The sequence below is a fragment of the Octopus sinensis genome, linkage group LG5 (genome assembly GCF_006345805.1).
Source record: "Octopus sinensis linkage group LG5, ASM634580v1, whole genome shotgun sequence".
In the NCBI taxonomy this organism is placed as follows: Eukaryota; Metazoa; Mollusca; class Cephalopoda; order Octopoda; family Octopodidae; genus Octopus; species Octopus sinensis.
Window position 1 is genome coordinate 119,904,866 of NC_043001.1, and position 25,642 is coordinate 119,930,507.

General features: G+C 35.4%; 1 protein-coding gene and 1 long non-coding RNA gene across 5 annotated transcripts in view; one reads left to right on the plus strand and one right to left on the minus strand.

Annotated features, from left to right (window-relative positions):
* LOC118763422 lies at nucleotides 1–14,380 on the minus strand. The gene is made up of 3 exons (XR_004999181.1): nucleotides 14,370–14,380; nucleotides 12,408–12,415; nucleotides 1–132 (listed from the first exon to the last, which is right to left on the minus strand). It is a non-coding gene; the product is annotated as an uncharacterized LOC118763422 (long non-coding RNA).
* Nucleotides 3,362–25,642, plus strand: part of LOC115212042 (probable ATP-dependent RNA helicase DDX20) — a 25,297-nt gene continuing 3,016 nt past the window's right edge. For 2 of the 4 annotated variants that reach the window (XM_029780845.2, XM_036503023.1), the window contains exons 1-9: nucleotides 3,362–3,660; nucleotides 4,700–4,794; nucleotides 9,162–9,330; nucleotides 9,743–9,854; nucleotides 10,770–10,912; nucleotides 14,827–14,965; nucleotides 15,729–15,870; nucleotides 17,626–17,731; nucleotides 20,556–20,657. In XM_029780845.2, the coding sequence (XP_029636705.1) occupies nucleotides 3,465–3,660; nucleotides 4,700–4,794; nucleotides 9,162–9,330; nucleotides 9,743–9,854; nucleotides 10,770–10,912; nucleotides 14,827–14,965; nucleotides 15,729–15,870; nucleotides 17,626–17,731; nucleotides 20,556–20,657 (1,204 nt within the window). In that variant the 5' untranslated portion in view covers nucleotides 3,362–3,464. The other 2 variants (XM_036503024.1, XM_036503025.1) reach the window with 2 other exon arrangements.

The following is a 25,642-nucleotide window of genomic DNA, read 5'->3' on the forward strand; positions in this document are numbered from 1 at the left end:
CACAGCCACGACTTCACATATGACATGTACCTGTAATCGGCTCAACATCATGGCTACGACTTCTTGATACAGTATTTCAACTCCCGTGTACTATTGACTACGAACTGGCATTATTTTTCTTGCGTCTATGAACTTTTCACTTCGATGGTTACAGACTCTTTCACTGTCATCATCTTCATCGCCATCCTTATATGTTTGTAAATAATATTTATTCGTTTGCCCGAATGATAGTTAGAGAGACAGTAGCAATTCTAGTGATAGTGACAAGGCTCGCTGATTAGTTGTTGATAGTGTAGAAAAAGGTTGTCTGTCAGTAGAGAGTGAAAAAGTAAGGGATGCACGGTGTTGACTAGAAAAGAAGAGAGGATAAAGGTGACATCATCTTTCTTGCGGCCGAGGAAAGTGCCGCTGTTGATCATGACTGACGTAAAAGAGCGAGTGCTGCGCCTTGGTCATAACTGACACATAAGAGGAAGAGATAGGATTTTTTTCCTGTTATATAGACTATGGTCAGTAATGTAGGTCAAACCTTAAAGAAAAAACTGACCTTTCTTTGATCAGCACAGGTCCTAGGGGGTCGAGTATTTCCTCATCAATCATCTGGTGTGAAGGGGATCTCCCGCTCGTTTTGACAAGCAACAAGCGGGTGGCTTTGGTTTCAATTCTTAGGCAAGGTCAAGCTAGATCCCTACATGTTCTTAACACGCGCACACATCAATGCCTACACGCACACACACATTTTGTCCTCATGACAGCCTGTCTATTATTCTGTATACATGACGCGCACACAGACGCACATGTTATCCTTCAATAAATGTTCTCTTAATCATTCTCACGCGGTTGTGTATCTTTTACCCTTTGACATTTATGTGTGCTATTCAATACCTTTTCATTGTATCGGCTACGTGATGTTGCACGGCCATTACACGTTAAACCCCGATTTAGTGTCATGTGTTAGTTTCCTTCAGACTTGCCATTAATTAGAATATCATCTGAAGTATTACTTATGTTAAGTTTAGTCTTAAAACGGCTGCTAATGATTTCCTACAATTCTTCAATTGCTGAGGAAATTCTTAGAACCAAACGCTTATCCCGATCTAATCTACTAGAAGTTTTAAAAATGATTAGATGGGCAATGGATAAATGATTGGTTAGGCTGGTTTAGGTTGCGTGTTGTTACCCACATTAAAACACGTCCATTTGGAGCTTTCAATAAAACCATTTATTTATACATAAGCATTACAATGGTTACAGTAGTTACTTACCTGTATCTCTAATTACCAGTAACGATTTATTTATATATGTATGTTGGCTCAGCATTAGATAGCAACATCTACGTGTGGGGCAAGAGGTGAAGATCAAGAATAGTAGACGAAGTGATTCTTTTTAACCCGAGGTCGAGCAACCAGCCAAAAATCATGTTTGCCTGTCTTCTCTGGGACTTCTCAACCTCTGCTTCTCTGCTTCTGCTGCGCCTAACTCGTTCCCCAACCCTTGAGAACGTGGCACGAACTGCAATGTATGGCCATATATTGGCGAGTAACTCATGGGAATTTCCATTCTAAATCATACGATGGAACAAAGCTGAAATATACTCGGTCAGAATTCAAGGTAAGTCACCGGATATGCTGTAGCCTATTACTCGTTACTGAGCTAAAGCGCTTTCAAATCCAAGTCTCGCTACAAAGCAAATGCTTGCTGACGCGAAAATATCTAGTTTCATAAAGAAGCTTGTTCCATTCAAGTATTTTAGAATATTTTAGAACAGTGGGTATTGGATATTTATTCCTTTGGATAATTCGAACGTAAAAACGGACGAAATGCCGCTAAGCATTCTGCCCGTAGCGCCGCCTTAGTAACCACATATACATATATTAAAAGAGACAGAAATCAGTGAAGGAGCCTCTCAGGCGGTCGATTGGCTTGCTTGAGATAGCAGTCAAGTTCTCTCAAATCAAATCCTACCATCTTAAAACAGGAAATGTACATCAGGCAATGTACACACACGCACACACACATGTTATTATTGTTGTTGTTGTTATTATTATTATTATTATTATTATTATTATTATTATTATTATTCTATGTTTGACTTTTTCTTTATATTTGTACAAGTTGGCTCCAAGTCTCACCCAGAGACCTCGAGAGACAGGCTGGAAGTTCGTGTTGTTGTTATGCATAGTGTGCCATATACTTAGTTTTGTATTTAGTGTTGTACTAGTGAATGTCTAAAAAAAACCCCAAAAAACCAAATTTATGTTTGTTTTAAAAATTTATTATTATTATTATTATTATTATTATTATTATTATTATTATTATTATCATTATTATTATTATATTATTATTATTATTATTATTATTATTATTATTCAAAGCAGTTTGATTCGGCCCTATTTCGTTGGTTTCTTACAGCAACCTAGCTCGTTTGAGTTAACCAATTAGGGGCAAATCAAACTGTTTTAAATAATATATGTCACTCCAACCAAATGTGTTGAGAGCCTCTTTCTTTCGTTTGTCCACTCACTTGTGTGTGATGTATATGATAGATCGCTAACCACTAAACGTTTTTCTATTTTCTCTCCTTGTTTATTTCTGTGTTCCTTTCTACCGAAGAGCATAGGCTCGAAACGTAAAAGACTTTCTCACTTCCCGAGCGTTAAAGTAATACATCTGATTGTTGTTTACACACCCGTCTTCGTCTTTTGTTTTTCTTTTTTCTAAATTCTCACTATATATATTCTTTTATTCTTTTATATGTTTCAGTCCAAAGACTGTGGCCATGCTGGAGCACCGCCATTGTAATCATCTTTCCACTTTCCACCTTTGTCGGAGCGGCTTTTGGTGAAGGATGGAGTTCGATGCTACTGCCCTCGCTTGAGTTTCTTGCTTAGATATTGTCTCTTCCGGGATTTCGGAGACCCAGAGGTCAAGTTCACGTTTGAAAACGTCCACATACACTCCATATATATATATATATATATATATATATATATATATATAATATATATATATATATAATATATATATATATATATATATACATACATACATACATACATACATAAATACATACATACATACATACATACATACATATATGTTATACACACACACACACACACACACATATAACAGTTAAAAAGAGGAATAGCTAAAACGATAATGTCTTTAATCACAGATGTGCCGAACTTGAGATGACCAAGGACGGAACAATGAATTAAAAGAGAGTATTTACTTTGAAAACACCCAAAATACAGCAACGGAAAAACAAAGCAAACAAGAAGTTAGGAATTAGATACGAAACTCAAACAAAGCTTAGCTCTCCATCTCAGCCGGCAAACGTAGTGCTCTCCCCTTAACGAGCACCTTGTCCTCGAAAAGATTTCAGTCGCGATTTCTTTCAATCCAAAGAGATTCGTCTTTCTGCGCACTTTCATTCTGATTTCCTTCATTCATGTAAAGCAATGCTGCCTCGCAAAGTGGCTCATAATGTGGGAAATTCTGCAGTATTTCGTACCTCTGACATAGCCATAACCGAAGATGTCACATTTGAAGGGTTGTTATTGTCGGACGATGTCCTGAAAGGGCTTCAGAATTCGGGGTTCGTCAAACCCTCGCCCATCCAGCTCAAGTCCATTCCACTGGGAAGATGTGGTTTAGGTAAGCTACCAATTCATTTCGTTATTAACTATTTTTCACAGAATACTTGTCAAATATTTCTTTTTCCTATTATAAAGCAGCACAAAAGATTTCCTAAAGGAAGCTGCGTGTTACACGCCTGTCTTCCAGTCACCATAAACAAAAAGACCAGCTTGACGAAGGCAAAATTTGAATGCAAAGTTATCAAGTCTCAAACTAAATCCTATGAAACTTAGTTTATCGCTCATCATCGATTCACCCTACTTTCATCATTTCACGTCCACACGCTGACCTCCGATGAACGGATCCTCATGGTTTTAGTAATTTTTTGTTTGGAATTGGTGCCCTCTGAGCTAAGTCAAAGGACCACATTTATCACTCATACACCTATTTAAAAAAAATAGATAAAAGTCTGTGGGCTTTTTAGAGGAAGAAACGATGGCATTATGGTACATTGGCATTTCCTTTCGTTTTACTTTCATTGTTGAATACTTTTGTTCTTTAAAGCATAATCAGAACTTAACTGCTCCCTGAATTAAAGAAACATTTAAACCAGTTACTTTTACGAAAAAAGGATCGATGTTTATTAGGTACTTCCGTGGAAATATTTTCACCCATACTCCCAAGTGGTATCCGACTTTTTAATCTTATTATCGATAAATAATGCTTCTTTTCATTTAATCGGCGAGTTAACTTATATTTTGGAACATATTGCTATTTTATACTTACATTGAACTGTAAAAAGAGTACACTATATTTATATAAGCTAACGAAGGAATCTTTCTCATAGTTGCTTGACAAGCTAGAAATAGCAGCCAAGTCTCCCTCAAATCATATCCTACTATCTTAAAGATAGAAAATTTTATAATGTACATATCCCTAAAAAGTTGTGGTTGTAATGACTGGAATAGCTTTGTGCGTAAACCTAGACCAGTAAGGTTGACTTGAGGCAAAACAGCAATGCTATGTTCTGATAGATTTTTATGCAAATTTCTATTATTTCCTGTATTTAAATATTTCAATTTCAACTTTGATCTTTAATTCTTTTTCTTTTTTTTAGATTTAATTGTCCAAGCCAAAGCTGGAACTGGCAAGACGTGTGTTTTCACTGTGGTTGCTTTAGAAGCACTACAGATCAACAGCCCAGCTATCCAGGTAAAAATTAAAAATTACCTGCCCTATTTCAAATTACGCTGATTGTAAATTCCTCACTCCATTAACATTTTTGTTGTCATTGTAGATTAAATGTAAACTTTATGGTAGAAATTGCTGCTGTGTTTAAATTTGATATAAGACAACCAGAAATCACTTTAGCTTAACTAACTTAGTACAAAGACATAAGAAGATATCTATTTTTTACAGATATCCTAGACCTAGTTTGTTATGAAACAAACCAAATGTATTTTAATATCTATTTCTTCAATATTTGAGAAATTTCTATAATTTCTTTTTCCTTGTGGTTTGGGTTTGTTTCAATATCAGTTATTTGAATGCTTACTTATAATGCTTCTTTACTCATTTTACACAAACTTTTTTTCCACAACAAGCTAGAGGAGGAAGGTCAATGCCTATGGCTCATTTGAGAGCTTCTACATGTGAATGCTGATACAAAGTTGCCTGCAAACCTGAAGCCTAGCTTAAATCTTTGCAACCAAGTGGACTCTGCTAATGTCACTTAACCCTTACATTACCAACCTGGCTGAAACCGGCTCTGAGTACAAATGTCTTGTTTTTATAAGTTTTGAATTAAAATCTTCCCCCCATACCTTAGTCACAATTATATTCCTAACACTAGCTGAATGATAATTAAATTATTTTACTAAATTCTTTGTTATATTTAAAGTAATTGAAAGAAACACAGAGCATCTCATAATAAATACAGTAACGAAAGGGTGAAGAGCCAAGTGAGGGTGTTAAGCTGCAGTGGACTAAGTTTGCCAGCCCAAGACAGAAATGGGCCTTCTGACAGCTTCCAAACAATTTACTTCAGTTAAATTTCACTTACAAGGCTTCCATGAAGTGCAAGGTTATCTAAGAAAACTAAGTGCTGCATAGTGGGATTGAACCTGAAACCATGTAGTTGGGAATCCTGCCTATGCCAATAACATCATCATCATCATAATCGTTTAACGTCCGTTCTCCATGCTAGCATGGGTTGGACGGTTCGACCGGGGATCTGGGAAGCCAGAAGGCTGCACCAGGCTCCAGTCTTATCTGGCAATGTTTCTACAGCTGGATGCCCTTCCTAACGCCAACCACTCCGTGAGTGTAGTGGGTGTTATTTACGTGCCACTTGCACAGGTGCCAGGCGAGGCTGGCAACGGCCACGGTCGGATTGGTGTATTTTATGTGCCACCGGCACGGAAGCCATTAAATTATTATTGTGATGCTGCTGCATTAACCCTTTAGCTTTCAGATTACTTTGTCAAATCCAGTGTTTATTTATTCACATTGCTTTATGTTGTAGCTTTGAGATTTCAGTGATTGTTTGTTTTTAGTCTGACATTGTTGGGTAGGGGTGGATCTTGTGAGTTTGCTTGTAAAACAGGTAGAATATTTTGGGCCAGTTTAAATGTTAAAGGGTTAAACATCTTATTATTATCATCATCATCATCATTTAGCACCCCCTTTCCATGCTAGCATGGGTTGGATGGTTCAACTGGGGTCTGGGAAGCCAGGAGGCTGCACCAGGCTCCAGTCTGATCTGGCAGTGTTTCTACAGCTGGATACCCTTCCTAACGCCAACCACTCCGTGAGTGTAGTGGGTGCTTTTTACGTGCCAGGCAAAGCTGGCAACGGCCACGATCGGTTGGTGCTTTTTACGTGCCACCGGCATGGAGGCCAGTCGAGGCGGTGCTGGCAATGGCCACGTTCGGATGGTTCTTTTGCATGCCACTGGCACTGGTATCACAACTACAATTTCCATTGATTTTTGATCGATTTCAATTTCACTTGTCTCAACAGGTCTTCGCAAGCAGAGTAGTTAATGTTTATTACAAGAAATTATTAACTTCAATTTTATTGAAATTATATTTAACTCAATGAAACACTTGTAAACTTTGAATTGAAGACATAATTGAAAATTTTAATAAATATTGTGAAGTTCTCTCAATAAGGTTATTTATATATAAAATGTGAATTTTCAGTTATTCATCTTTAAGGGAGGCAACTCCAGGTAAGTTTAAGTATTAAACTGATAAAGCATACTTCACCATGCTTGCTTAGTGATAATGAATTACGAAATAGTTATAAAGTTTTGTATGAATTAGCATGAAAATTAGCATATTTTGTTGATAAATTTGCAGAGAGAAATTACTCAAAGTATTAGTTTTGTATATTTAAAGCAGTTTGAATTCTCTTGGCATCATAAACTTCAAATGAAGAATTTGTATCCTTGTTATCTGGTGAGCAAAGTAAAAGTTAGGTGTGAAAGAATTGGTCATCTGCTGTGAGTTAGCGAATGTAGGGCTTTTGATATATATATATATATATATATATATATATATAAAATATATATATATATATATATATATATATATATATATATGAAGTCTGGTCAATAAGTATCCGGACTGTCACCATAATAATGAAGCTAAAGCACGCGGAGCGAAGCCGCCTGGCACAGATTGACATTGAACTCTGCAGTGCATGCGCACTAAGTTTTAATGTTCTAACCCACTTCTGCTGTTTACAATAGTGCTTGGAAGGAAGGTGCATAGCATGTGATCATTGCATTGACCATGACAGAGAAAGTTGTCATGGCGATACCTGCTCAGAGACCTACGCAAAGTTGCAGAAAGCGTATGGAGAGGAGTGTGTGAGCCATGCACAAGTGTCCGAGTGGTTCAGACGTTTCCAAGATGGCTGAAAAATGTTGATAGGGACAAACGTTCCAGGAGACCTGCTACCAGCAGAACAGCAGTTCACCTTTCCTATAGTTTAGAAGTGGACTCCACATAGCTAGTATAATATATACGTATTATTTCACTAGCATCTACTAACTAAAATATGTAACAAGGTCAGTTAGTTTTACTAATGAACACATTCCATTCTATTTTTTATAGTTTAGTGTTAAGCAATAGAAAAACATTCTCCAGTGATGTGAAATACTTCTCTTGTATGAGTGCCATGAAAACTTCACCCAAAACTCTCTGAAGTGGTTGGCAAATGAGCAGAGAATGGATAGGGTTGTGAAGTCTCTTTAGTCTTGTCTCACTGGAAACTATTTAACCTTTCTAATGTTGATTGCATGAAAAAATGCACTGAGTACACTTTGTTGTAAGTGGTTGTCAATAGGGAGGGCATATACTTGATGACATACACGAACCTCAGTCTTTGGGAACAGCAGTTCCAAATAAGAAATGACTGGTCTGTCATCACTCACCCAACCCATACCAGCATTAAAAAAACAGACATAAAATGATGATGACATGCAATTATACAAATATGTAAAATGCTAACAAGTATCAGGAGGATCCCCTTTTTTTTTTGTCGTCCCAGAACACAGCACCTCTCTTGTTCAGGTACCACAATAACTACATCCTGTAAAGTGATTTGTGTTTGAAATGACATTCAGTTATAGAAATCCTGTCAAAAATAAAAAGTACCATAAATCCTCGAGTATAATCCGCATTTTTTCCCCCAAATTTAAAGGTCAAAATCCCTAGTGCGTACTATATATGAGGTTAAAAATGAAAAATAGTTTCTAAGCAATGTCCGAGTCTCTATTTGTTGTCCGGCTATGTTTATTCAGACGCATTTTGTGATGTCGGGCGCGAAAATACCTTAAGCTAAGCCTGAAAGCAATGAAGTCATAAAAGAATCATCCATAACTTGCAGTAAGCAACATTTATTAAAATAAAAGTATTCAGAACACAGAATAACATGTATCAAAATCAATTTGCAAACATATTTACATTCCCATATAACAGTTAAGAACATCACCATTATTGCATTACGCATCCGCAGAAGTGTTTGTTCGACTAATTGCTGCTGGCTTAATTATGCACGACTCAAGTTAGAGAAGGGGTTTGTATTATACACAAGGTTTAGGTTTTTCAGAGGTACAGCCCCCTAAAAATCCCCTGCGTATTATACTCGAGGATTTGCGATATATGCAAGACATCCTCAACTTGTCTAAGAGGGGAAGTAATTGAATAATAACTGACTAGGTTTATGACAACTCATTCAACTCATACCGGTATCAGAAGTAAATGTAAAGCAATGATGTAAGGTACTTACGGTTGAATGTTAGAGACAGCTGATGTTGTATAATTGATATCTTATATTAATACAAGCTCATTAATAATAGTGGTATAGTCTACTGCAGAACAATTAATCCAACTAATGTCAGTATTCAAAATAATACTTGCAAACATCATCATCATCATCATCACGGACGCTAAATGATGATGATGATGATGATGATAACGACTTTGATAATGTTGACAATGTTAATACTAAAACCAAAACAAAATTCCTCATATACAAGGTTTTTTAAATAATTTTCTTCAAATCTACAGGTCCTTGTCTTGGCTCCAACTCGTGAGATTGCATTCCAAATATGGCAGGTGATAACCAGTATTGGTAGCTGTGTAACTGGCCTCAAGTGTGCCACTTTCATTGGTGGCTTGTCTGTAACTGATGATAAGAATAATCTGAAGATCTGCCATATAGCAGTTGGAACTCCTGGTTGGTAGATTTCGTTTCTTAGATATTGATTTTATTTCTAAATTTGTTTAAATTGATAAAATATAAAATTAAAATATTTTTCATTTCTGAGCAATATTTAAAAGGGCTGCTTCTTCATTTCAGTCTGTTATAGATATTCTCTACTTGCTGAATAAGATAATATATCTCAGCTAGTATTCTCAGATGATCCTGTTCTCTGTTCCTTATGCTGGATGAACTGAGGGGTTTATAATTAAGTGTATGGCTAAAAATTGATAATGAAATGTTTAAGGCTTGTGGTAGACAAAATGGTGGAGATGGAAATAGGTGAATAGGAGCAGGAGATTTTTGCTTTCTTTCAGTTTACTTTATCTTTTAATTAATTCTAATTTTTCTGTGATATTAAGATCATTATACTTTAACTATGTTGTAGGAAGAATTAAGTTCTTGATTGAAAAAGGCTACCTGAGAACCAAAAGTATTCGTTTGTTTGTCCTTGATGAAGCTGACCAGTTATTAGATGAACAGTTCCAAGCAGACATTAAGTGAGCTCAGGTTTTTTTTTATTACATGTTATTTTGCTTGTTTTGTTCTTAGTTGTGACTAAATTTTGGCTAAATATAAATGGACACACAAAGCATTTGCAGTTGTAACCAGCATCTTTCTTTTTCTCTCTTCCAATCATTAAAATTCATCAGAAATGAAAAAAAAAAAATGATCTTCCACAAAACATTTCAACAACCTCTACTTTAAACTCATTAATACTCAGCCTTTTTTTGTAATTCTTACAACGATCTAAATAATTTTTTCCAGTTCTGTTAATAAGAATATAAGCACAGGTGTGGTTGTTTGGTTAAGAAGTTCTCTTCCCAACCACATGATTTCAGATTCAGTTCTACCCATAGCACCTTGGGCAACCATCTTCTACCATAGCCCAGGGTTGACCAAAACATCATGAGTGAAGTAAGAAGCAGTAAACTATGTGGAAAGCATCTAAGAACCAAGTAAATGATGTGAAACCAGATGATGGATAAAGTCTACAAGTTTTCTTTAACTGTTACACTTTTATATTCATGAGGTCAAAAATAAAATAAAAGGTAGACAGGTGGTTGTTAATGGCTTCAAAGCATTTATAAATAAATTATACAAATGTATTTATAAATATAATAATATAGAAAGCTGGGAAATAATTCACAGTAGATAGATGAATATTAAGATTTCATACATGAAAATCACAGAGAAGATTTAAGAGAATTCAAGATAGTCCTTTACAATTATGGGATTTGGTGGTCAGTAGATGCAGCAGTGTTCTTTATGCCTACATATATACATACTAAATTTGGTGTTAGCAAATAAATATGAAATAACATGTTTTCAAATATTTTTGATAACCTCATCTGCATTTTATTTATTTCTTGATAATTTTCTCTGGTTTTCATTTTTTTTTGTTTTGTTTTTAGTTGGATATATTCAGTTTTGCCTGAAAATAAACAGATGCTTGCTCTGTCTGCAACTTATCCGGAGTACCTTGCCAAACACTTGATGCATTACATGCGGAACCCTACCTATATCAGACTCAATACATCACACTTGGCTTTGTTAGGTAAATGGTCCAAAGTTTATCTGGTCTTAAAAATTTCTAATATTTATTGAATATTTTATATGCTTTATTTTTTGTTTTTGTGCAATTATTTTTTTTATCATTATGAAGACTGGCTTTTCAGTTTGGTCTAGAGCTTGTTCTTTTACTTTCATCTGAACCCTGATTGAGCAGAATTATAATCAAAAGCATTCCAACCGTGACCAACTATCCTGTCTATACTCAGAATATCTAAGATCACATGAGCCACAGGAAGAGTTGGTACTTGACCTGCTATTTCTAAAAGTGTAAGTGACTACACAGAGGATCATTTATTGTGTCATAGCTTGTTTGTTCATTCTTTTAATGTCCATCTTCCTCTGCTAACATGGCTTGGACAAGAATTGATTTGGAGGAGGATTTTAACAGGGGAATGTACCTTTGGTTGTCAACCCTCACTCATTTTTCAGGATTTATATATTCCACGGAAGGCAAATGGCCTAATGGCTGAGATGTTGTGCTCTCAATCACAAGATCATGGTTTCAATTCCTGATCGGGGCAGTGCATTTTGTTCTGAGGCAAAACACTTTATTTCTCATTGCTCCAGTCTACATAGCTATAAATGAGTAACTTTGCAATGGGCAGGCAACCACTTCAGAAGGGCTGTTGTGATCTCAGTAACTTATATGTCATGGAAACTGGGTAACTGGCCCGATGAGTCCCAGAACTCAAACAGTAATGCCCATATATTCCACTCTTTGAAAACACAATTTTGACTTGGTCATAATGTAAACAAGACCTATCAACATCAATACCACTTTTCTGAAACAATAGCTAATGGAATATCAATGTTGATATACGTTTGTATACACAATGTAGAAGTGTTATGGCCTGGTGGATAAGGTTTTGGACTATATGTTCATGAACCATGAGTTCAAATCTACTGATATTTTTTGTGCGTGTGAGCAGAATACAATATTCTACCTGTGCCTCAGTTTTCTCCCTATTATTTATAGCTTCAAAGTCATTTATTGATCTGATAATGCTCTGTCAAAGATTTAATTTTTCTAGTTGTTTTGTGAATGGACTTTTGTTCTGATTTACATGCTGTGTGTCAAAGCTGTGCAACCTTTTCTAAATTAAAGTCATTATAAATATATCTACCACTTGATGGGAATTTCCATCATACATAACTATTTCATAATAATTTCAGCATGGTAGTATTATTGTTGAAAATAGGGTGTTGGGTTGGCAGAATCATTAAAGCTTCTGACAAACTATTGTATCATAATCTATAAAAGGCAGATTGTCTCTGTCTGTAACTGTTTGTTTGCTATACGATTGTACAATATAGAATTTCTTCAATTGGAATTTAGCTATGATTTTTCGAAGTAGATTTGATTGGGTCATGGCATATAAATTTTTTTCAATTTGTCCCCCAATTAAGCAAAAATTCGATAAAACTCAATATTTTACAATTTGCCTCTCTCATTTCAACTGGTTTACTCCTTCTATTACCACACTTTCTGCTACTTTCTCTTTGCAAGTGTATACCACTCTCATATCCTCTTTCTACCACTCTTAAAAATACATTCAACATCACACATTCTGCTAGGAAACAGAAAAAAATAAATACATAACAATTTACTCCTCACACACACACATACACGCAAACATATACATATATGACAAACACAAACTTTTCAAACAACTACATACAAACACTCAAACACACATACACACACACGTGTGTTTGTTATTAATAAAAAAGGCGCCAAAGACAATTCACTTTCTCATTCGAACACATTTGCAAACACACACCAACAATTCAATTTTATTTCCGTACAGACAACATAACACTATCAACCTCATACCACCACAACAACATTTTTCTTTATCCTGTCAAAAACTCATTGAAACTATCCCTTTCACCTACGACCTCAGCTAGGTCAGCCGAAAGTCAAATCAACAGAGGATCACCGACAAATACATTCATTCGCCGTAAACTTATATCAATATTTGCCTGAATAATCATCATAATTCAGTGCAATCATTAACAGTACTTTCAAGCAATTCAGCCCCGAGCAACACTGGGCAATTCTGCTAGTACTATTATAGTCCTTTACATTCTGAGTTCAAATCTTGCCATGGTCAATTTTGCTTTTCATCACTCTGGAAATAAAGTTCAACCAAGTATTGAGGGTCAGTATAATTGGCAATACTCAGCACCCACCCCCATACTATACTGGTCAAAATAACTTGTAGTAAACCAAATGTACTGGAACATTTTTGCTTTTCTGTTTGCTTCAGTTAACTTTGCCCTGCCAAGATTATCATCATTTAACGTCCACTTTCCATGCTAGCATGGGTTGGACAGTTTGACTAAAAACTGATAAGCTGGGGGGCTGCACCAGATTCCAATCTTTGACAAGGTTTCTATGGCTCGATGCCCTTCCTAATGCCAATCACTCTGAGAGTGTAGTAGGTGCCTTTTACATGCCACCGGCATGGCTGCCATTGACCTGACACCAGCATTGGCCACAACTATGGTCTCACTTGGCTTGACAGATCAACACAAGCACGGTATATCATCAAAGGTCTTGGTCACCTGTCACTGCCTCCATGAGGCCCAATGCTTGAATGATGCTTTTTATGTGCCACCAGCACAGGTGCTAGTCAGATGGCACTGGCATCAGTCACAACTAGAATCTCACGCAGTTCAACAGGTCATCACATGCACAGCATATTGCCCAACGATTGAAGGGTGCTTTTAACGGGCCAGTTCCATGACACTGACATTGGCCATGACTACAATCTCCCTCAGCTTGGTGTCACTGTCTCCATGAGGCCCAACACATGAACTGTGTGTTTTATGTGCCACTGGCATGGGTGCCACTCAGATGGCACTTGCATCATCCACAGCTATGATTTCACTTAGTTTGACACGTCTTCACAAGCATGTTGCTTAACGATTGAAGGGTGCTTTTAAAGGACCAGTTAAATGACACTGGCACCAGCCACAACTACAATCTCACTTGGCTTGACAGGTTTTCTCAAACAAGGCATATGTCCAAAAGTCTCGGTCACTTGTCTCTGTGAGGCCCAACAATCAAAGATCGTGCTTCACCACCTCATCCCATATCTTCCTAGGTTTACTTCTTCCACAGGTTCCCTCTACCATTAGAGTGCAACACTTCTTCACACAGCTGTCCTCATCCATAACCATCACATGACCATACCAATGCAGTTGTATCTTTTGCACACCACATCTGATGCTTCTTATGTTCAACTTTTCTCCCAGGATGCTTACACTCTGTCGCACATGCACACTGATATTACACATCAAGCAGAGCATACTAGCTTCATTTCTTACAAGCCTGTGCATAACCTCAGCAGTCACAACCTATGTTTCACTGCCATGTAGCATGGCTTTTTGCACACAGTCGTCATACAGTCTGCCTTTCACTCTGACCAAGAAACCCTTTATTACCAACAGAGATAGAAGCTCTATGAACTTTGCCCTGCCTATTCTTGTTCTAGCAGCTATGCTCTCAGAGCATCCATCCCTGCTACTGACTTGGTCACCTAAGTAACAGAAGCTGGCATGTGATGGAATCTATTTTCTGTACGTTTTTTGTGTTTATTGTACCTGAGCACCTTCCTTACACAAAGTCTATCTTCCCTGTTAACCTTCTTCTGATATTGCTGCACCTCTTGTGTCCAAAGCTTACACCAGGTACATCTTACGGAGTTTCTACCTATGCCTTTTCTACAGCTCAAGCAGGGCTATCTAACTAAAGGGATTTGCGATTTGTTTGCCTTTCTGCTCACTGGTTAAATAAAACTCGTATAAACTATTATGATTTATTTATTCTTACTCTTTTGCACAGCCTTATTAATATTATACATCTTGGACATAAATTGTTTTTGTTTTTAGGTATCAAACAATATTATTTGAAGATCCCCTACCACCCACTTGTGCAAAAAGTTGCTGAGTATAGTGCAAAAGCAGCTATTAAGATTCTCTCTTCAGTAGTGTTTAACCAGTGTCTTGTATTCTCAAACCTTCAATCTGGGTAAGTTTCCATGTTTTATAATATTCAAAGAATTTTGTTTTCCTCTTGAAATTTTTCTACAAAAATCAACTACTGAGATAATGGTTATTCTTTGGATTAAGCTTAATTGATCTTCAAAAGTAAAATCTTTATTCTAAGACATTAACACAAGCTAGAAATCTTGGCCAATGTGGGCAAGAAATCTTGAGTCTGGTTGACCTGTATAGGTGAAGAATCTTGGCTCTAGTCAGCTGGTATGGTCAACAAATGCTGGTTTTGGTCAATCAATGTTGGCTACAAATCTTGATTGTGTTTGGTTATTGTAATTGAAGAAGATTAGTTCTGGTAATGGGCATAAAATCTTGACTCTAGTTGGCCATTGTGGGAAAAGAATCTCAGCTTTGGTTGGCCAATGTGGGTAGGAAAGTTTGGCTCTAGAATATTCCATTTAGTGTTGTTGGCTATCAAGTGAAAGAAAATTTTAATATTGTTTATTTAATTCAAATATCAACAAACAACTATATCATTCTTTACACAATGTTAATGATTATTTTGTAAAACAACTAAATTTTCACTTGGAACCATTTGCTAATTTCCTTTACAACATGCTTTACGATATCATAACATTACTTTTCTTTCTCAATCTGAGAGATTTTATACCAAGTAAAATAAAACAGGTACTTCTAGCTGGGACATATGCTATTAACATTAGTTTTATGCCATTTATAATTGCATTATTCTACTAAAATGACTTGTTTATACGTTTTTCTTTTTAATTCTGCAGCGCTCAGAGTTTGGCAGTTCAACTGGAAGAACAAGGTTGGCCAACTTGCTGTATTGCTGGTTCTTTAGATCAGAAAGAACGTAATGAAGCAATGGCTAGTTTGAAATCATTCCAGTGCCGTGTTTTAGTCTCAACTGATTTGGTAAGGATTAATTTCATATCACTCTTTTCATGCTCTCCTCTTAAAAAGACAATTCCATTTTAGTTTGACTTTTACAAAGTTCTGCTGGATTAAGTCTCAGTATATCATTGCAAGCCTACCTGTCCATGCTGGCCAAATGTATGTTGGAAGGAATATCTCTTTGGTTTGGTGATTAGCTTTAGCCATTGTTATCTAAGAATTTGAACTAAGAACATAGACATCCAGAACATACTGCATTGCTTCTTATCCAAGTGTCTAATAATTCTGGCAGTCTGCCGTCCTTCACTGATAACTTATCAATCCCAAAATATAAGAATGCAGTGCTGCAACAAATACTGTGAAGTAGTTTACCCGACACTTTAACGTCTGTGCTCATTCTCTTCCTAAATAAAGAGAATGTCTCTTTTCACTTTATTATATTTATAAGGCAGCAAGTTGGTAGAATTGTTAGCATACTGGACAAAATTCTTAGCAGCATTTCACCTGGCTTTACGTTCTGAGTTCAAATTCCACCAATGTCAACTTTCATCATTTTGGGGTTAATAAAATAAGTACCAGTTAAGCCCTGGGGTCAATATAATTGACTTCCCCACCCTCTCAAAATTACTGACTTTGTGCCAAAATAAGAAAGGGTTATTATTATTTATGAAGTAGTGAGTTGTAGAAATGGCTGTAAAAGCTTTAGAATATTTCTGTTGAATTTTAGGCAGTGGATTGGCAGAGTTGTTAGAGTAGAAGATAGAATGCCTTGTGGTAGTTATTCCGACTCTACACCAAGTTCAAATCTTGCTATGATCAACTTTGTCTTTCATTCATTCAGAGTTGATTAAAAAAGGGACTAATCTAGAAATATGGATTGGTGGAGTGTTTAGAAACACAATGCCTTCTGCATCTCTAAAAGCTGAGGCCATCAACTTCCCTGTAGACGAAATGACCATGACCTTCTTTGGAGCAGGTGGAGAGGGCATGTTTCCAATGCATGGATTGTCTTTTTGTCTTTCGCTCAAAGTGATGAAACCAACACTCATCCTGACTTATGAAATTTTCAAATAAACCAGTTAGATCTGCTTTAAACAATGTCAGGTTCTGCTGTGATGTGATCAACCTGGTGCACTTTTGATCTGGTATTAGATGTGACACCCACTGAGCAGAAACCTTTGTCATACCAAGTTCATTATGCAGAATATTCTCAACTCTCTTAAGGGATATGCTAATAACATTGGCTATTTGATTTAAACTCAATTGCCTGTCACCCATCACCATGTGGACAACACAATGTGTTCCTCAGTGGTTGCAGGACGTCCAGACTTTGGGTCGTTTTCGAGACCCCTTTCCCCTCCTAAATTCAGCTGCCCACTTTTGCACAGGTCATAAAGCTGGTGTATAATAAAGCATAGATGTCCTTGGGGGCTAAAACTTTTTTCTGCAGGTCCTTGATAACACCATGATGCCAAATTTTATCTATTTTGAAGAGAAATTGCTACTAGTTACTTCTGAAGTCTCCTTTGAACAGTGAGATGTCAGCTGACCTGTAAAGAAACGGTGCAGTTATTAAGAAGAGTTGAAATTAATGAATGCAAGATTTTTACATTCTTAACATCATTCCTTTCTAGTCAGCCTATGAACTTTTCAGTTTGCTCTCATAACTGGTCAAAAATATTCTACTTGACAATATACACACACTTTATGTTGTCACATTTTTTATATATGTATATTGTATGTTTTTATATATATTTCCTGTTGATCTCTTTACAGACTTCACGTGGAATTGATGCTGAGAATGTAAATCTTGTGATAAACTTAGACTTGCCAAAAAATCCCAGAGTGTATCTTCATCGTATTGGGCGTGCTGGTCGATATGGTAAGTCATATTTATGTACACCAAAATTCCACACACATACATTGCTTCTGGCATTGTATAGACTGCTTTTGTCTCTTATTTTAAAAGGGACACTTTATTAATAACCTTAGTATGTCATAAAGTAATGCAAATGTTTTGTTGTCACAGCATATAAAATGATGTTATACTCCAAAAAGTGGCAAGGAAGATGTGCTAAAAGTACCATTCTATATCACGGGGATCATTCCTGTGAATAGCGATATTTATCCTTATTTATTCCTAAGAAGGTAGATTGGAGGCCCAAAAGCTGAACATTTCTATTGTAGATTTAAAAAGAAACCCATTGAAGAAAAACTGGTATTTTGTCAGCTTATGATCTGTCTGTTTGTCAAGTGATGGAGTCTGGTTCTGATGCTGACTTTTTGTCTGTATTAGTTCTTACTGAAAATTAATTTGGCACTGTTACAGTTGCAAAAGTTTACTGTAGTGGAATTTGATAAACAATTCAATATTTAAAATGCTGAGATGAATTATTGTCATGGCATTTATTTTTAATGTATTTTCATACCCTACATGCCAGAGCTTGTTTCTTTACTTCTACCTGCTCTTGTTCCGTCACTCATAATATGCTTGTTTCACCTTCTTGGTCAAGGCTTTTTTGTTACTCAAAGACAGGCTTGTTCATCATTCAAAGACACACATTTCCAGTTGGGTTTTTCATTATTTTTCTTTCTAAGGTGTTACAAAATGTGAGAGATGAAGTTTGATATCCCCAAATGTATTTTGTCTTTATCTAGAAACATCAATTAATGTGTGATGTCTCTTGTACAGTTGATCATTAAGATATCAGAATAATGATAATGTTGAGAATTTTCAGCAGAATTTCCTCTGAAACATCTCAGTAGTTAAGACTGAATTTGTTATGATTTTGAGATTTTACCTTTGATACTGCAAAACTCTTGTCAATTATAAGCTTATCTGAGCTGTTATCTGAGCTACTGAAGGTTCAATGTCTTTGCTAGAGTCATGACATTGTAGTAGTAATTAGATGCAAGCTGTAGATCTCATAAAAGATGTTTAACTTTTCAATGTGAAGGAAATAAAACAGAATCGATAGATTTTTTGTTCTTTAACTGCCCAACTCAAAATTGCCTCCCTTAAAGTCAACTGCTTAGTAGTTTTGGGGACGATGCACAAGTTAGTCTCTATCGTATTAAAGGAATGGGAGATAAATATTTCAGTGGATAAAGTACTACTATATCATGTGTAGTTTCTCTTGCAGAAAAAAAAATTATTGCTACATATGAACATTCTAAATATTCCCATAAAAAATGTACCCTTTTGATTGGCATGGTTTTCTTGACCAGCATATTGCAAACTTTGGCCTACAGATGTGCTGCTCTTTTTAACATTACTAGTTTGGTCTCTGTTCCTCATGCTTGCTGGTATCATGCCACTTTTCACCCAGTCCCATCTAAATATCTTGTCTCCTCTATTTTGTCTATGCTGCAGGCCTGTGATACCTGCTCTTCCCAATTTGTTCCCTCTAAAATTCCCTCTCATGTTAAGTTTTTCTTTGAACTGTTCAAGACAAGCCTCATCTGCATTGATATCAGTTGTCTTGGAGATCTATGAAGATCATAGTCATCGACTCTTTCTCATGACCAAATTTTGACAAACCTATTCCTGAATGATCTAACACTATCTTTTATGAACCACAAACTCCTCTACTAGATGTCTGGTACCCTATTGACTTACTGAAAATATATGATGTGTAGCATGTTTGCTTCTGCTATGATTTAACATTGGACCATGTTCTAGCTGTGGTCACATCATCTTTATTGTGGAAAAGCTGTTCAAAGAATGTTTAAGGACTTGAATATGATCTGCCATTTTAAAAATTGTTGGGAGATCATTGTGATAGAATTTGTTGACCAAGTTGGCCTACTACATAGAAATAAAAGAACAATGTAGTTACCATGTCACACTCAACAATATTGTCTTTCATTATCATGCTCTAGCAGAGTGATTTATTTTTCATTATAATTCTTTTGATGTCTACTTATATTATTCTACCTCAAAATAGAGATTCTCTTATCACTTATCTACCCAGTACGGATAAGACTTCATGTTGCTGAAGAGGTCTGATGAGACTGAAGCATATTTAAAGTTGTAGCCTGCACTTGCCAACATCAGATATTAGTCGTTGAGCTGTTTTCTTCTTTTTATTGCATACATACTATTAATGAGATTTTTTTCCTTCAGTCTGATGAATATGATGACACTAATTTAACATAGATTTTCCTTTGCTGCATCAAATTAACTGAATTTTTTTCATCTTCTTTTTATGTTCTTTAACACTTTCCCAGTTTTGTGTGTTGATGGGCCAAATCAAAAGAATATTGGACAAATATCCAAGAGGTCTATAGTCTGTACCTGGACATTCTGTAAAATGACTAGTGTTAGGAAGGGCATCCAGCCATAAGAAACCATGCCAAAGCAGACAGCAGAGCTTGGTACTGTCTTTTGACCTGCTGGTTCCAGTTGATCTGTACAATCCATGCCAGTATGGAAAATGGGCATTGAATGATGATGATGATGATAATGATACTGTATATTGTCCATTACCAAGATACTTAGCTAGTACTTAGTAGGTACTACAGGTGATATCATTTATCATTGTTTATAGGCGTTGACCTGTACAGTTGAATGATTCACCAGTGTACAATGCTGAATCCAATTTCAACCCTTATCCATGGAAAAATTAGTGATGTCTGACTGGTCACACTCTGTTATTTTATATACTAACAGTGGCACAGCTGAAGAATTTCTCTATTTATTTCAGGGAGCTATGGTGCTGCAATAACTTTGGTTGCTGGAGATGTTGGCATGAAATGTCTGAAAAAGGTCGAGAGTGTTTGTAATACATCTCTGAAACCACTTCCAGGTCAGAAAATCTTCGTTTTTTTTATGATTTTAACTTCCTTCATTGAATTCTTGCTTTTATCTGCCTAATTTTTTCTTGTTTTTTCTTTCCATAAGAATTTAACTCTGTTTTGAAAATACAGGCGACTGCAAAAATTGGAACAAGACTAGGCTAATGTATAATTTTTATGAAAATGAATCATAAGGATAAGGCCATTACCGATTGGGATGAATTATCTTTGTCTTTTTACTTGTTTCACTCAGTACTTTTTTCTTTCCCCCTTTTTTTTTAGTCTGGTACTTATTCTACCAGTCTCTTTTGCTGATCCATAAAGTTAAAGGAACATAAATAAGCCATCACTAGTTGTAGAATGGTTGTTGGGTTTGGGGACAAACACAGACATGCATACAGTTTCCATCCACTAAATGCACTCATAAGGCATAGAAGTTATAGAAGACACTTGTTCAAGATGTTGTATAGTGAGATTGAACCTGAAACCACATAATTGCAAAGCGAGCTTTTTAACCATACTGTCATAGACATAAATTAAATCCATGTTACTGTAATCAGAATAACCGTAATGCTATTACTGTGTCGGTCCTTTATACTTTTTGCTGTTGTGACTGATATTTTAGAAAACTGATATTCTTCGAACCAGTGAGGGAACTTAGAAAAGATGGATTATCCCAGCTAGAACACCTTTAATAATAGCCTGAGCTGATCGAGAGCAAATTGAATTATTGGTCAAAATAATTCAGTATTAAAATAGTTATTGTGTATTTTAGCTGACCTTAATATCCCTAATTTGTACCCAGGTAAATATTACTTTTCAAATGTTACTCGAAATATAAACTCAGGGGAAGTAACTCACTTTTAAATATTTCATTTGAGGAGAAAAGATGTGGAGAAAAAGAAAACATCCTTCTACAAAGATCACGAAGAAGGAAAAATAACTTGAAAATATAACATTTCAATATGTTGACCTGTGTCTGTTTAATATAAGATTATTTTATACATTTCACTTTTAAATCAAAGAGTACAAAAATCATGTAGAATAATGAATTCTTATTGGTGGGATTTCAGATGATAAGTTAATATTGAAAAGCATTTTTAGTCTAATACTCTACTGATTCTTGCAATCTTTTAGTAGTTTGAATATAAAGCAGATGAAGGTATTTTCCCTTGAATTTCTGTAAACAATGAAACTGTTCAAAGAAAAAGAAAAATTTCTATTTCAGTTATCAACATATTCAAATGAATTTATGGTAATTAGGGGATGCTGAATCCATAAATGACATCTGTTCTTCCAGATGGGCTCTTGTTTTTGAAATAATGGATTCACCTCAAATTTTGATGCCCCAGTCTACAGAAATTTTCCCAAATATGATTAGAATGTAGAGTTAATTGTAGTCAGTTGTCGTAATACTTTAACATTCAACAATTCAGCCAAAGATACCATAGTTGATAATACCATTGAATCGTCCAATTTTACCAACATATCTACTGACATATGCAGCAGGGTTTTCAATCTCCATATTTTACTCTTCTACATTATTATTCAATTTTATTGTGAACAATTGATTTTTTTTTTTTCGTTGAGAGATAATGAAGTAAATAGTTCATTACAACAAGCCATTTTGAATATTCCAAGTGTATTTTACTACATCTGTGACAAATATACTATGTAAAAGCATAGAAAAAATATCATTGACTTTGTAAAAAGAGCATATCTTTCTCATTTTGGAGTAAAGCTTGGTGATCAACGTAAGTTATGGGCTCACTGTAAACAATGCAATGTCTCTATAGACTCCCTTCAGAAATGTACAGAAGTACAATGAAACAATTAGTTTTCAGAGGGTTGAGGGTGTGACAAGAGCTACAAAACTACTACAGTGATGGTTGTGTGTCATTTGTCTTGGAGGTTTCAATTGCTGCAAAAGACAAAGATGGAAATATCCTGATTTGGAATCTGCGTAGAGACCTGTACCACATTGCAAAAAATTTCCAGTATTAGTGTTTACCTCTCTATCTGAGCTTTCTTTTATCAGATGTTGAAGAAATGCAAAGTTTGGTTTTTACTGCAGTTGGTAACAGTGGAAATGAATGTGAAGTAAGTATTTTGTCAGTAAAACAGCTCCCCTAAAAGAAGATAATGATCTGATGTGAAACCACAGTCTTCTTGTGCAGTTCATTGAACTTATAACATCCTGGTTGAAAACAAAAAAAGTGGCTACAACCAAAAGTTAAAATAACAGCCTATTGAAAAAGAGAGGAGGCACTTCTCCCTTACTTCAGCAAAGATGAAAATCTTGTCTACTGCTATTATATCCATGGACTTTTACTCTAATTGGGAATACCAGAATATTGACCACAAGATTGGTGGCTTTTTATTGACAGCTCCATCAAAAGTTTGAAATGCATTTTACTATGTAATGGAAATTGCCTTGCATTTTCACCAATTGCTTGTCAAATTTAAAGAAGAATATGAAAACCTTAACATTGTTTTGCAGAAGCTCTACTATCATTTGTATTTGTGCTCTATTTGCTTTGACTGAAAGATGGTGTATTTATTGGTTGGACACCAAAGTGTTTCATGTGCTTATGGGGCAGTCAAACAAGGCCAGATCATTGGGGAGAAAAGGTGACATGGCGTTCAAGGGAGACAATGGCTGTCGGAACAATGACCATCATTGACAAACCATTAATTCAAAGAGAAAACATTTTCTCTCTCCTCTGTAGTAGACTCACAAAGCAGTTTGTTAAAGCTTTTGACAGAGATGGTGATTACTTCAAGTATATTTATAGATCGTTGCAAGAGAACTTCTTGCTGATTCTCATATTTGTAAATTCATCATAGATTCTAGTTTTTTGTAATATATGAATGCTTTTAAAAATTTCTGCTTGGTGAAGTTCTCAGTCATTGAACATTTCTTGGGGAGCATGAAAGCAGAAAAATATGAAGAATTGGTGGAAAGAATACTGAACGATTTTGAAAATAAAAGTACACTCCCTCCATAGCCACTTGGACAGGTTTTCAGAAAATCTTAGAGATTTCAGTGAGGAAACAAGAGCTGAGGTATCTGCCATAATATAAAAGAGCAGATAATAAAAACAAAAGTATTTTTTATTCCAACATTTGATATGAAATAGATTAGCCAACCTGATGTTAAAAAATCAATTCTGCAACTATTGTATGTCATAAAGGTAACAGAGGCTTAGGAGATTAAGCATGGTGGAATCTCAAATATGGGGTCTTCGACTATCTTAGCTTTAGCCAGTCTAGCAAACCAATTACATATTCAGATTCAGCACCCCAAACTTTAACCCTTTAATATTTAATCCAGCCATATCTGGCCAAAATAATCTACCTCTTTTATCTTCAAACTGACCAAATCCAGCCTCTTACGGCTACCTTACAATATTATTCTAAAAGTAAACAATCATGTCATTGAAATCTCAAATCTATGAGGTAATGCATGACCAATATGTATTAATGTTAATAAATAAGCATTACATTTTACAGAGAAATTTGAATGCTGAAAAGTTAAAATTATTCCAATTATTTTGGCAGTGACATTAGGGGAGATAATTCAGAAACTAATAGTTATTTATTTTAATTTTAACCTGTCTGAATTATCTTCTGGTTCTAGGATACAAATTTCTTGTTTCAAAGTGATCTGGATTAAGATCTTCCATCAAAATTTTGTGTTAATTTATGTTCCAAACACCAGCTTAATAATAACAGTTATTTTATTAAAGTTTTCATTATTATTGAAATTAGTTGCAACGAATGCAGTTACATTTCACAGAAATATGCTAGTACAAGGGTTAATTAACCCTTCACCCAGTGTACCTGTGAAGAATTGTTATGTTAGCCTCTATTCAGCCCTGATCAATCAAATCTATGATCAAATTTATTTCATCAGTAACCTTTTTCTATATTCTGGATGACATGGACTGGTATATCATTCCTTTTTTAAGATTAAAGGGTTTTATCTGAAAGAAATTTGGCTGCTTTTTTTCATTTAGGCTCTTAATTTGTTTTAACTTAATACTGTTTGGGTACTAGACTTGACTTAGGCCAGGTTTGGGGACTATGCCTTCACTTCCCATTAGTCTTAAAAACTTAAATACTGTCCTTCCCACTTCAAAGAAAAAAATTGTCACTTCAACACCAAGGTTACAAGCTGTTGTTTTGTGATTCAAACTTATATTTGCCTTTCATCTTTGCCATATTACAAAGCTGCAGAAGGTCTAAAAATATATACTAGTGAGAGAAACACTATGTGGTTGCTCCACCTGCTGGAAGTAGCCTCAAAATCTCCTTCAAACAATACTTTACTGTTTGATAAAAGAAATAATAAAAAAAACAAGTACATTAGTTAGGATAAACACTTTTGATCCTAAGTTTGCTTAATCAGGGCTTACCCAGGGTTAAACAGGTTAAGGTTAAAAGTGTATTTGGAGATTAGATAATCCAGACACTATTAGTATTAAAATAAGGAACAGGAGGTAAGTTAATGTTAACGAATTTAATGAACAAGAATCAACATATATAATTATTACCTTACTGTAAAGGAAAAAAGTAATTATGTAATGAAGGAAAAAATTAGTCCGGGACAAATATTAAAAAAAATTTTTTTTTTTGCAAATATGAGCAATAAGTTTGAACATCTTTCTGCCTTATTCTGATCACATCAGCAAAGTATAACCTTTATTGTACTTGCTAGTTTGAAGTAATGGATGACTAACTGGAAAAATTAGATTACCGAATCATTCCTATATCAATTTCTTCCATTAGCAACTGTTTACAAATTCGTAAAGGAAGTGTATGGTTACTCCAAATGCCTTCTGCAAGTTTTAACCCTCAAAATATGATTTGTAAAACAAAGTATAATCCCAAGGGATTTGGTCCCAAAAATAGTTGGACAAAATTGAGTATTGTATTCAGGTATTGAAACATCAGCTGTGTTGTTCCCAGCTTCACCTACAACCATTAAAATATC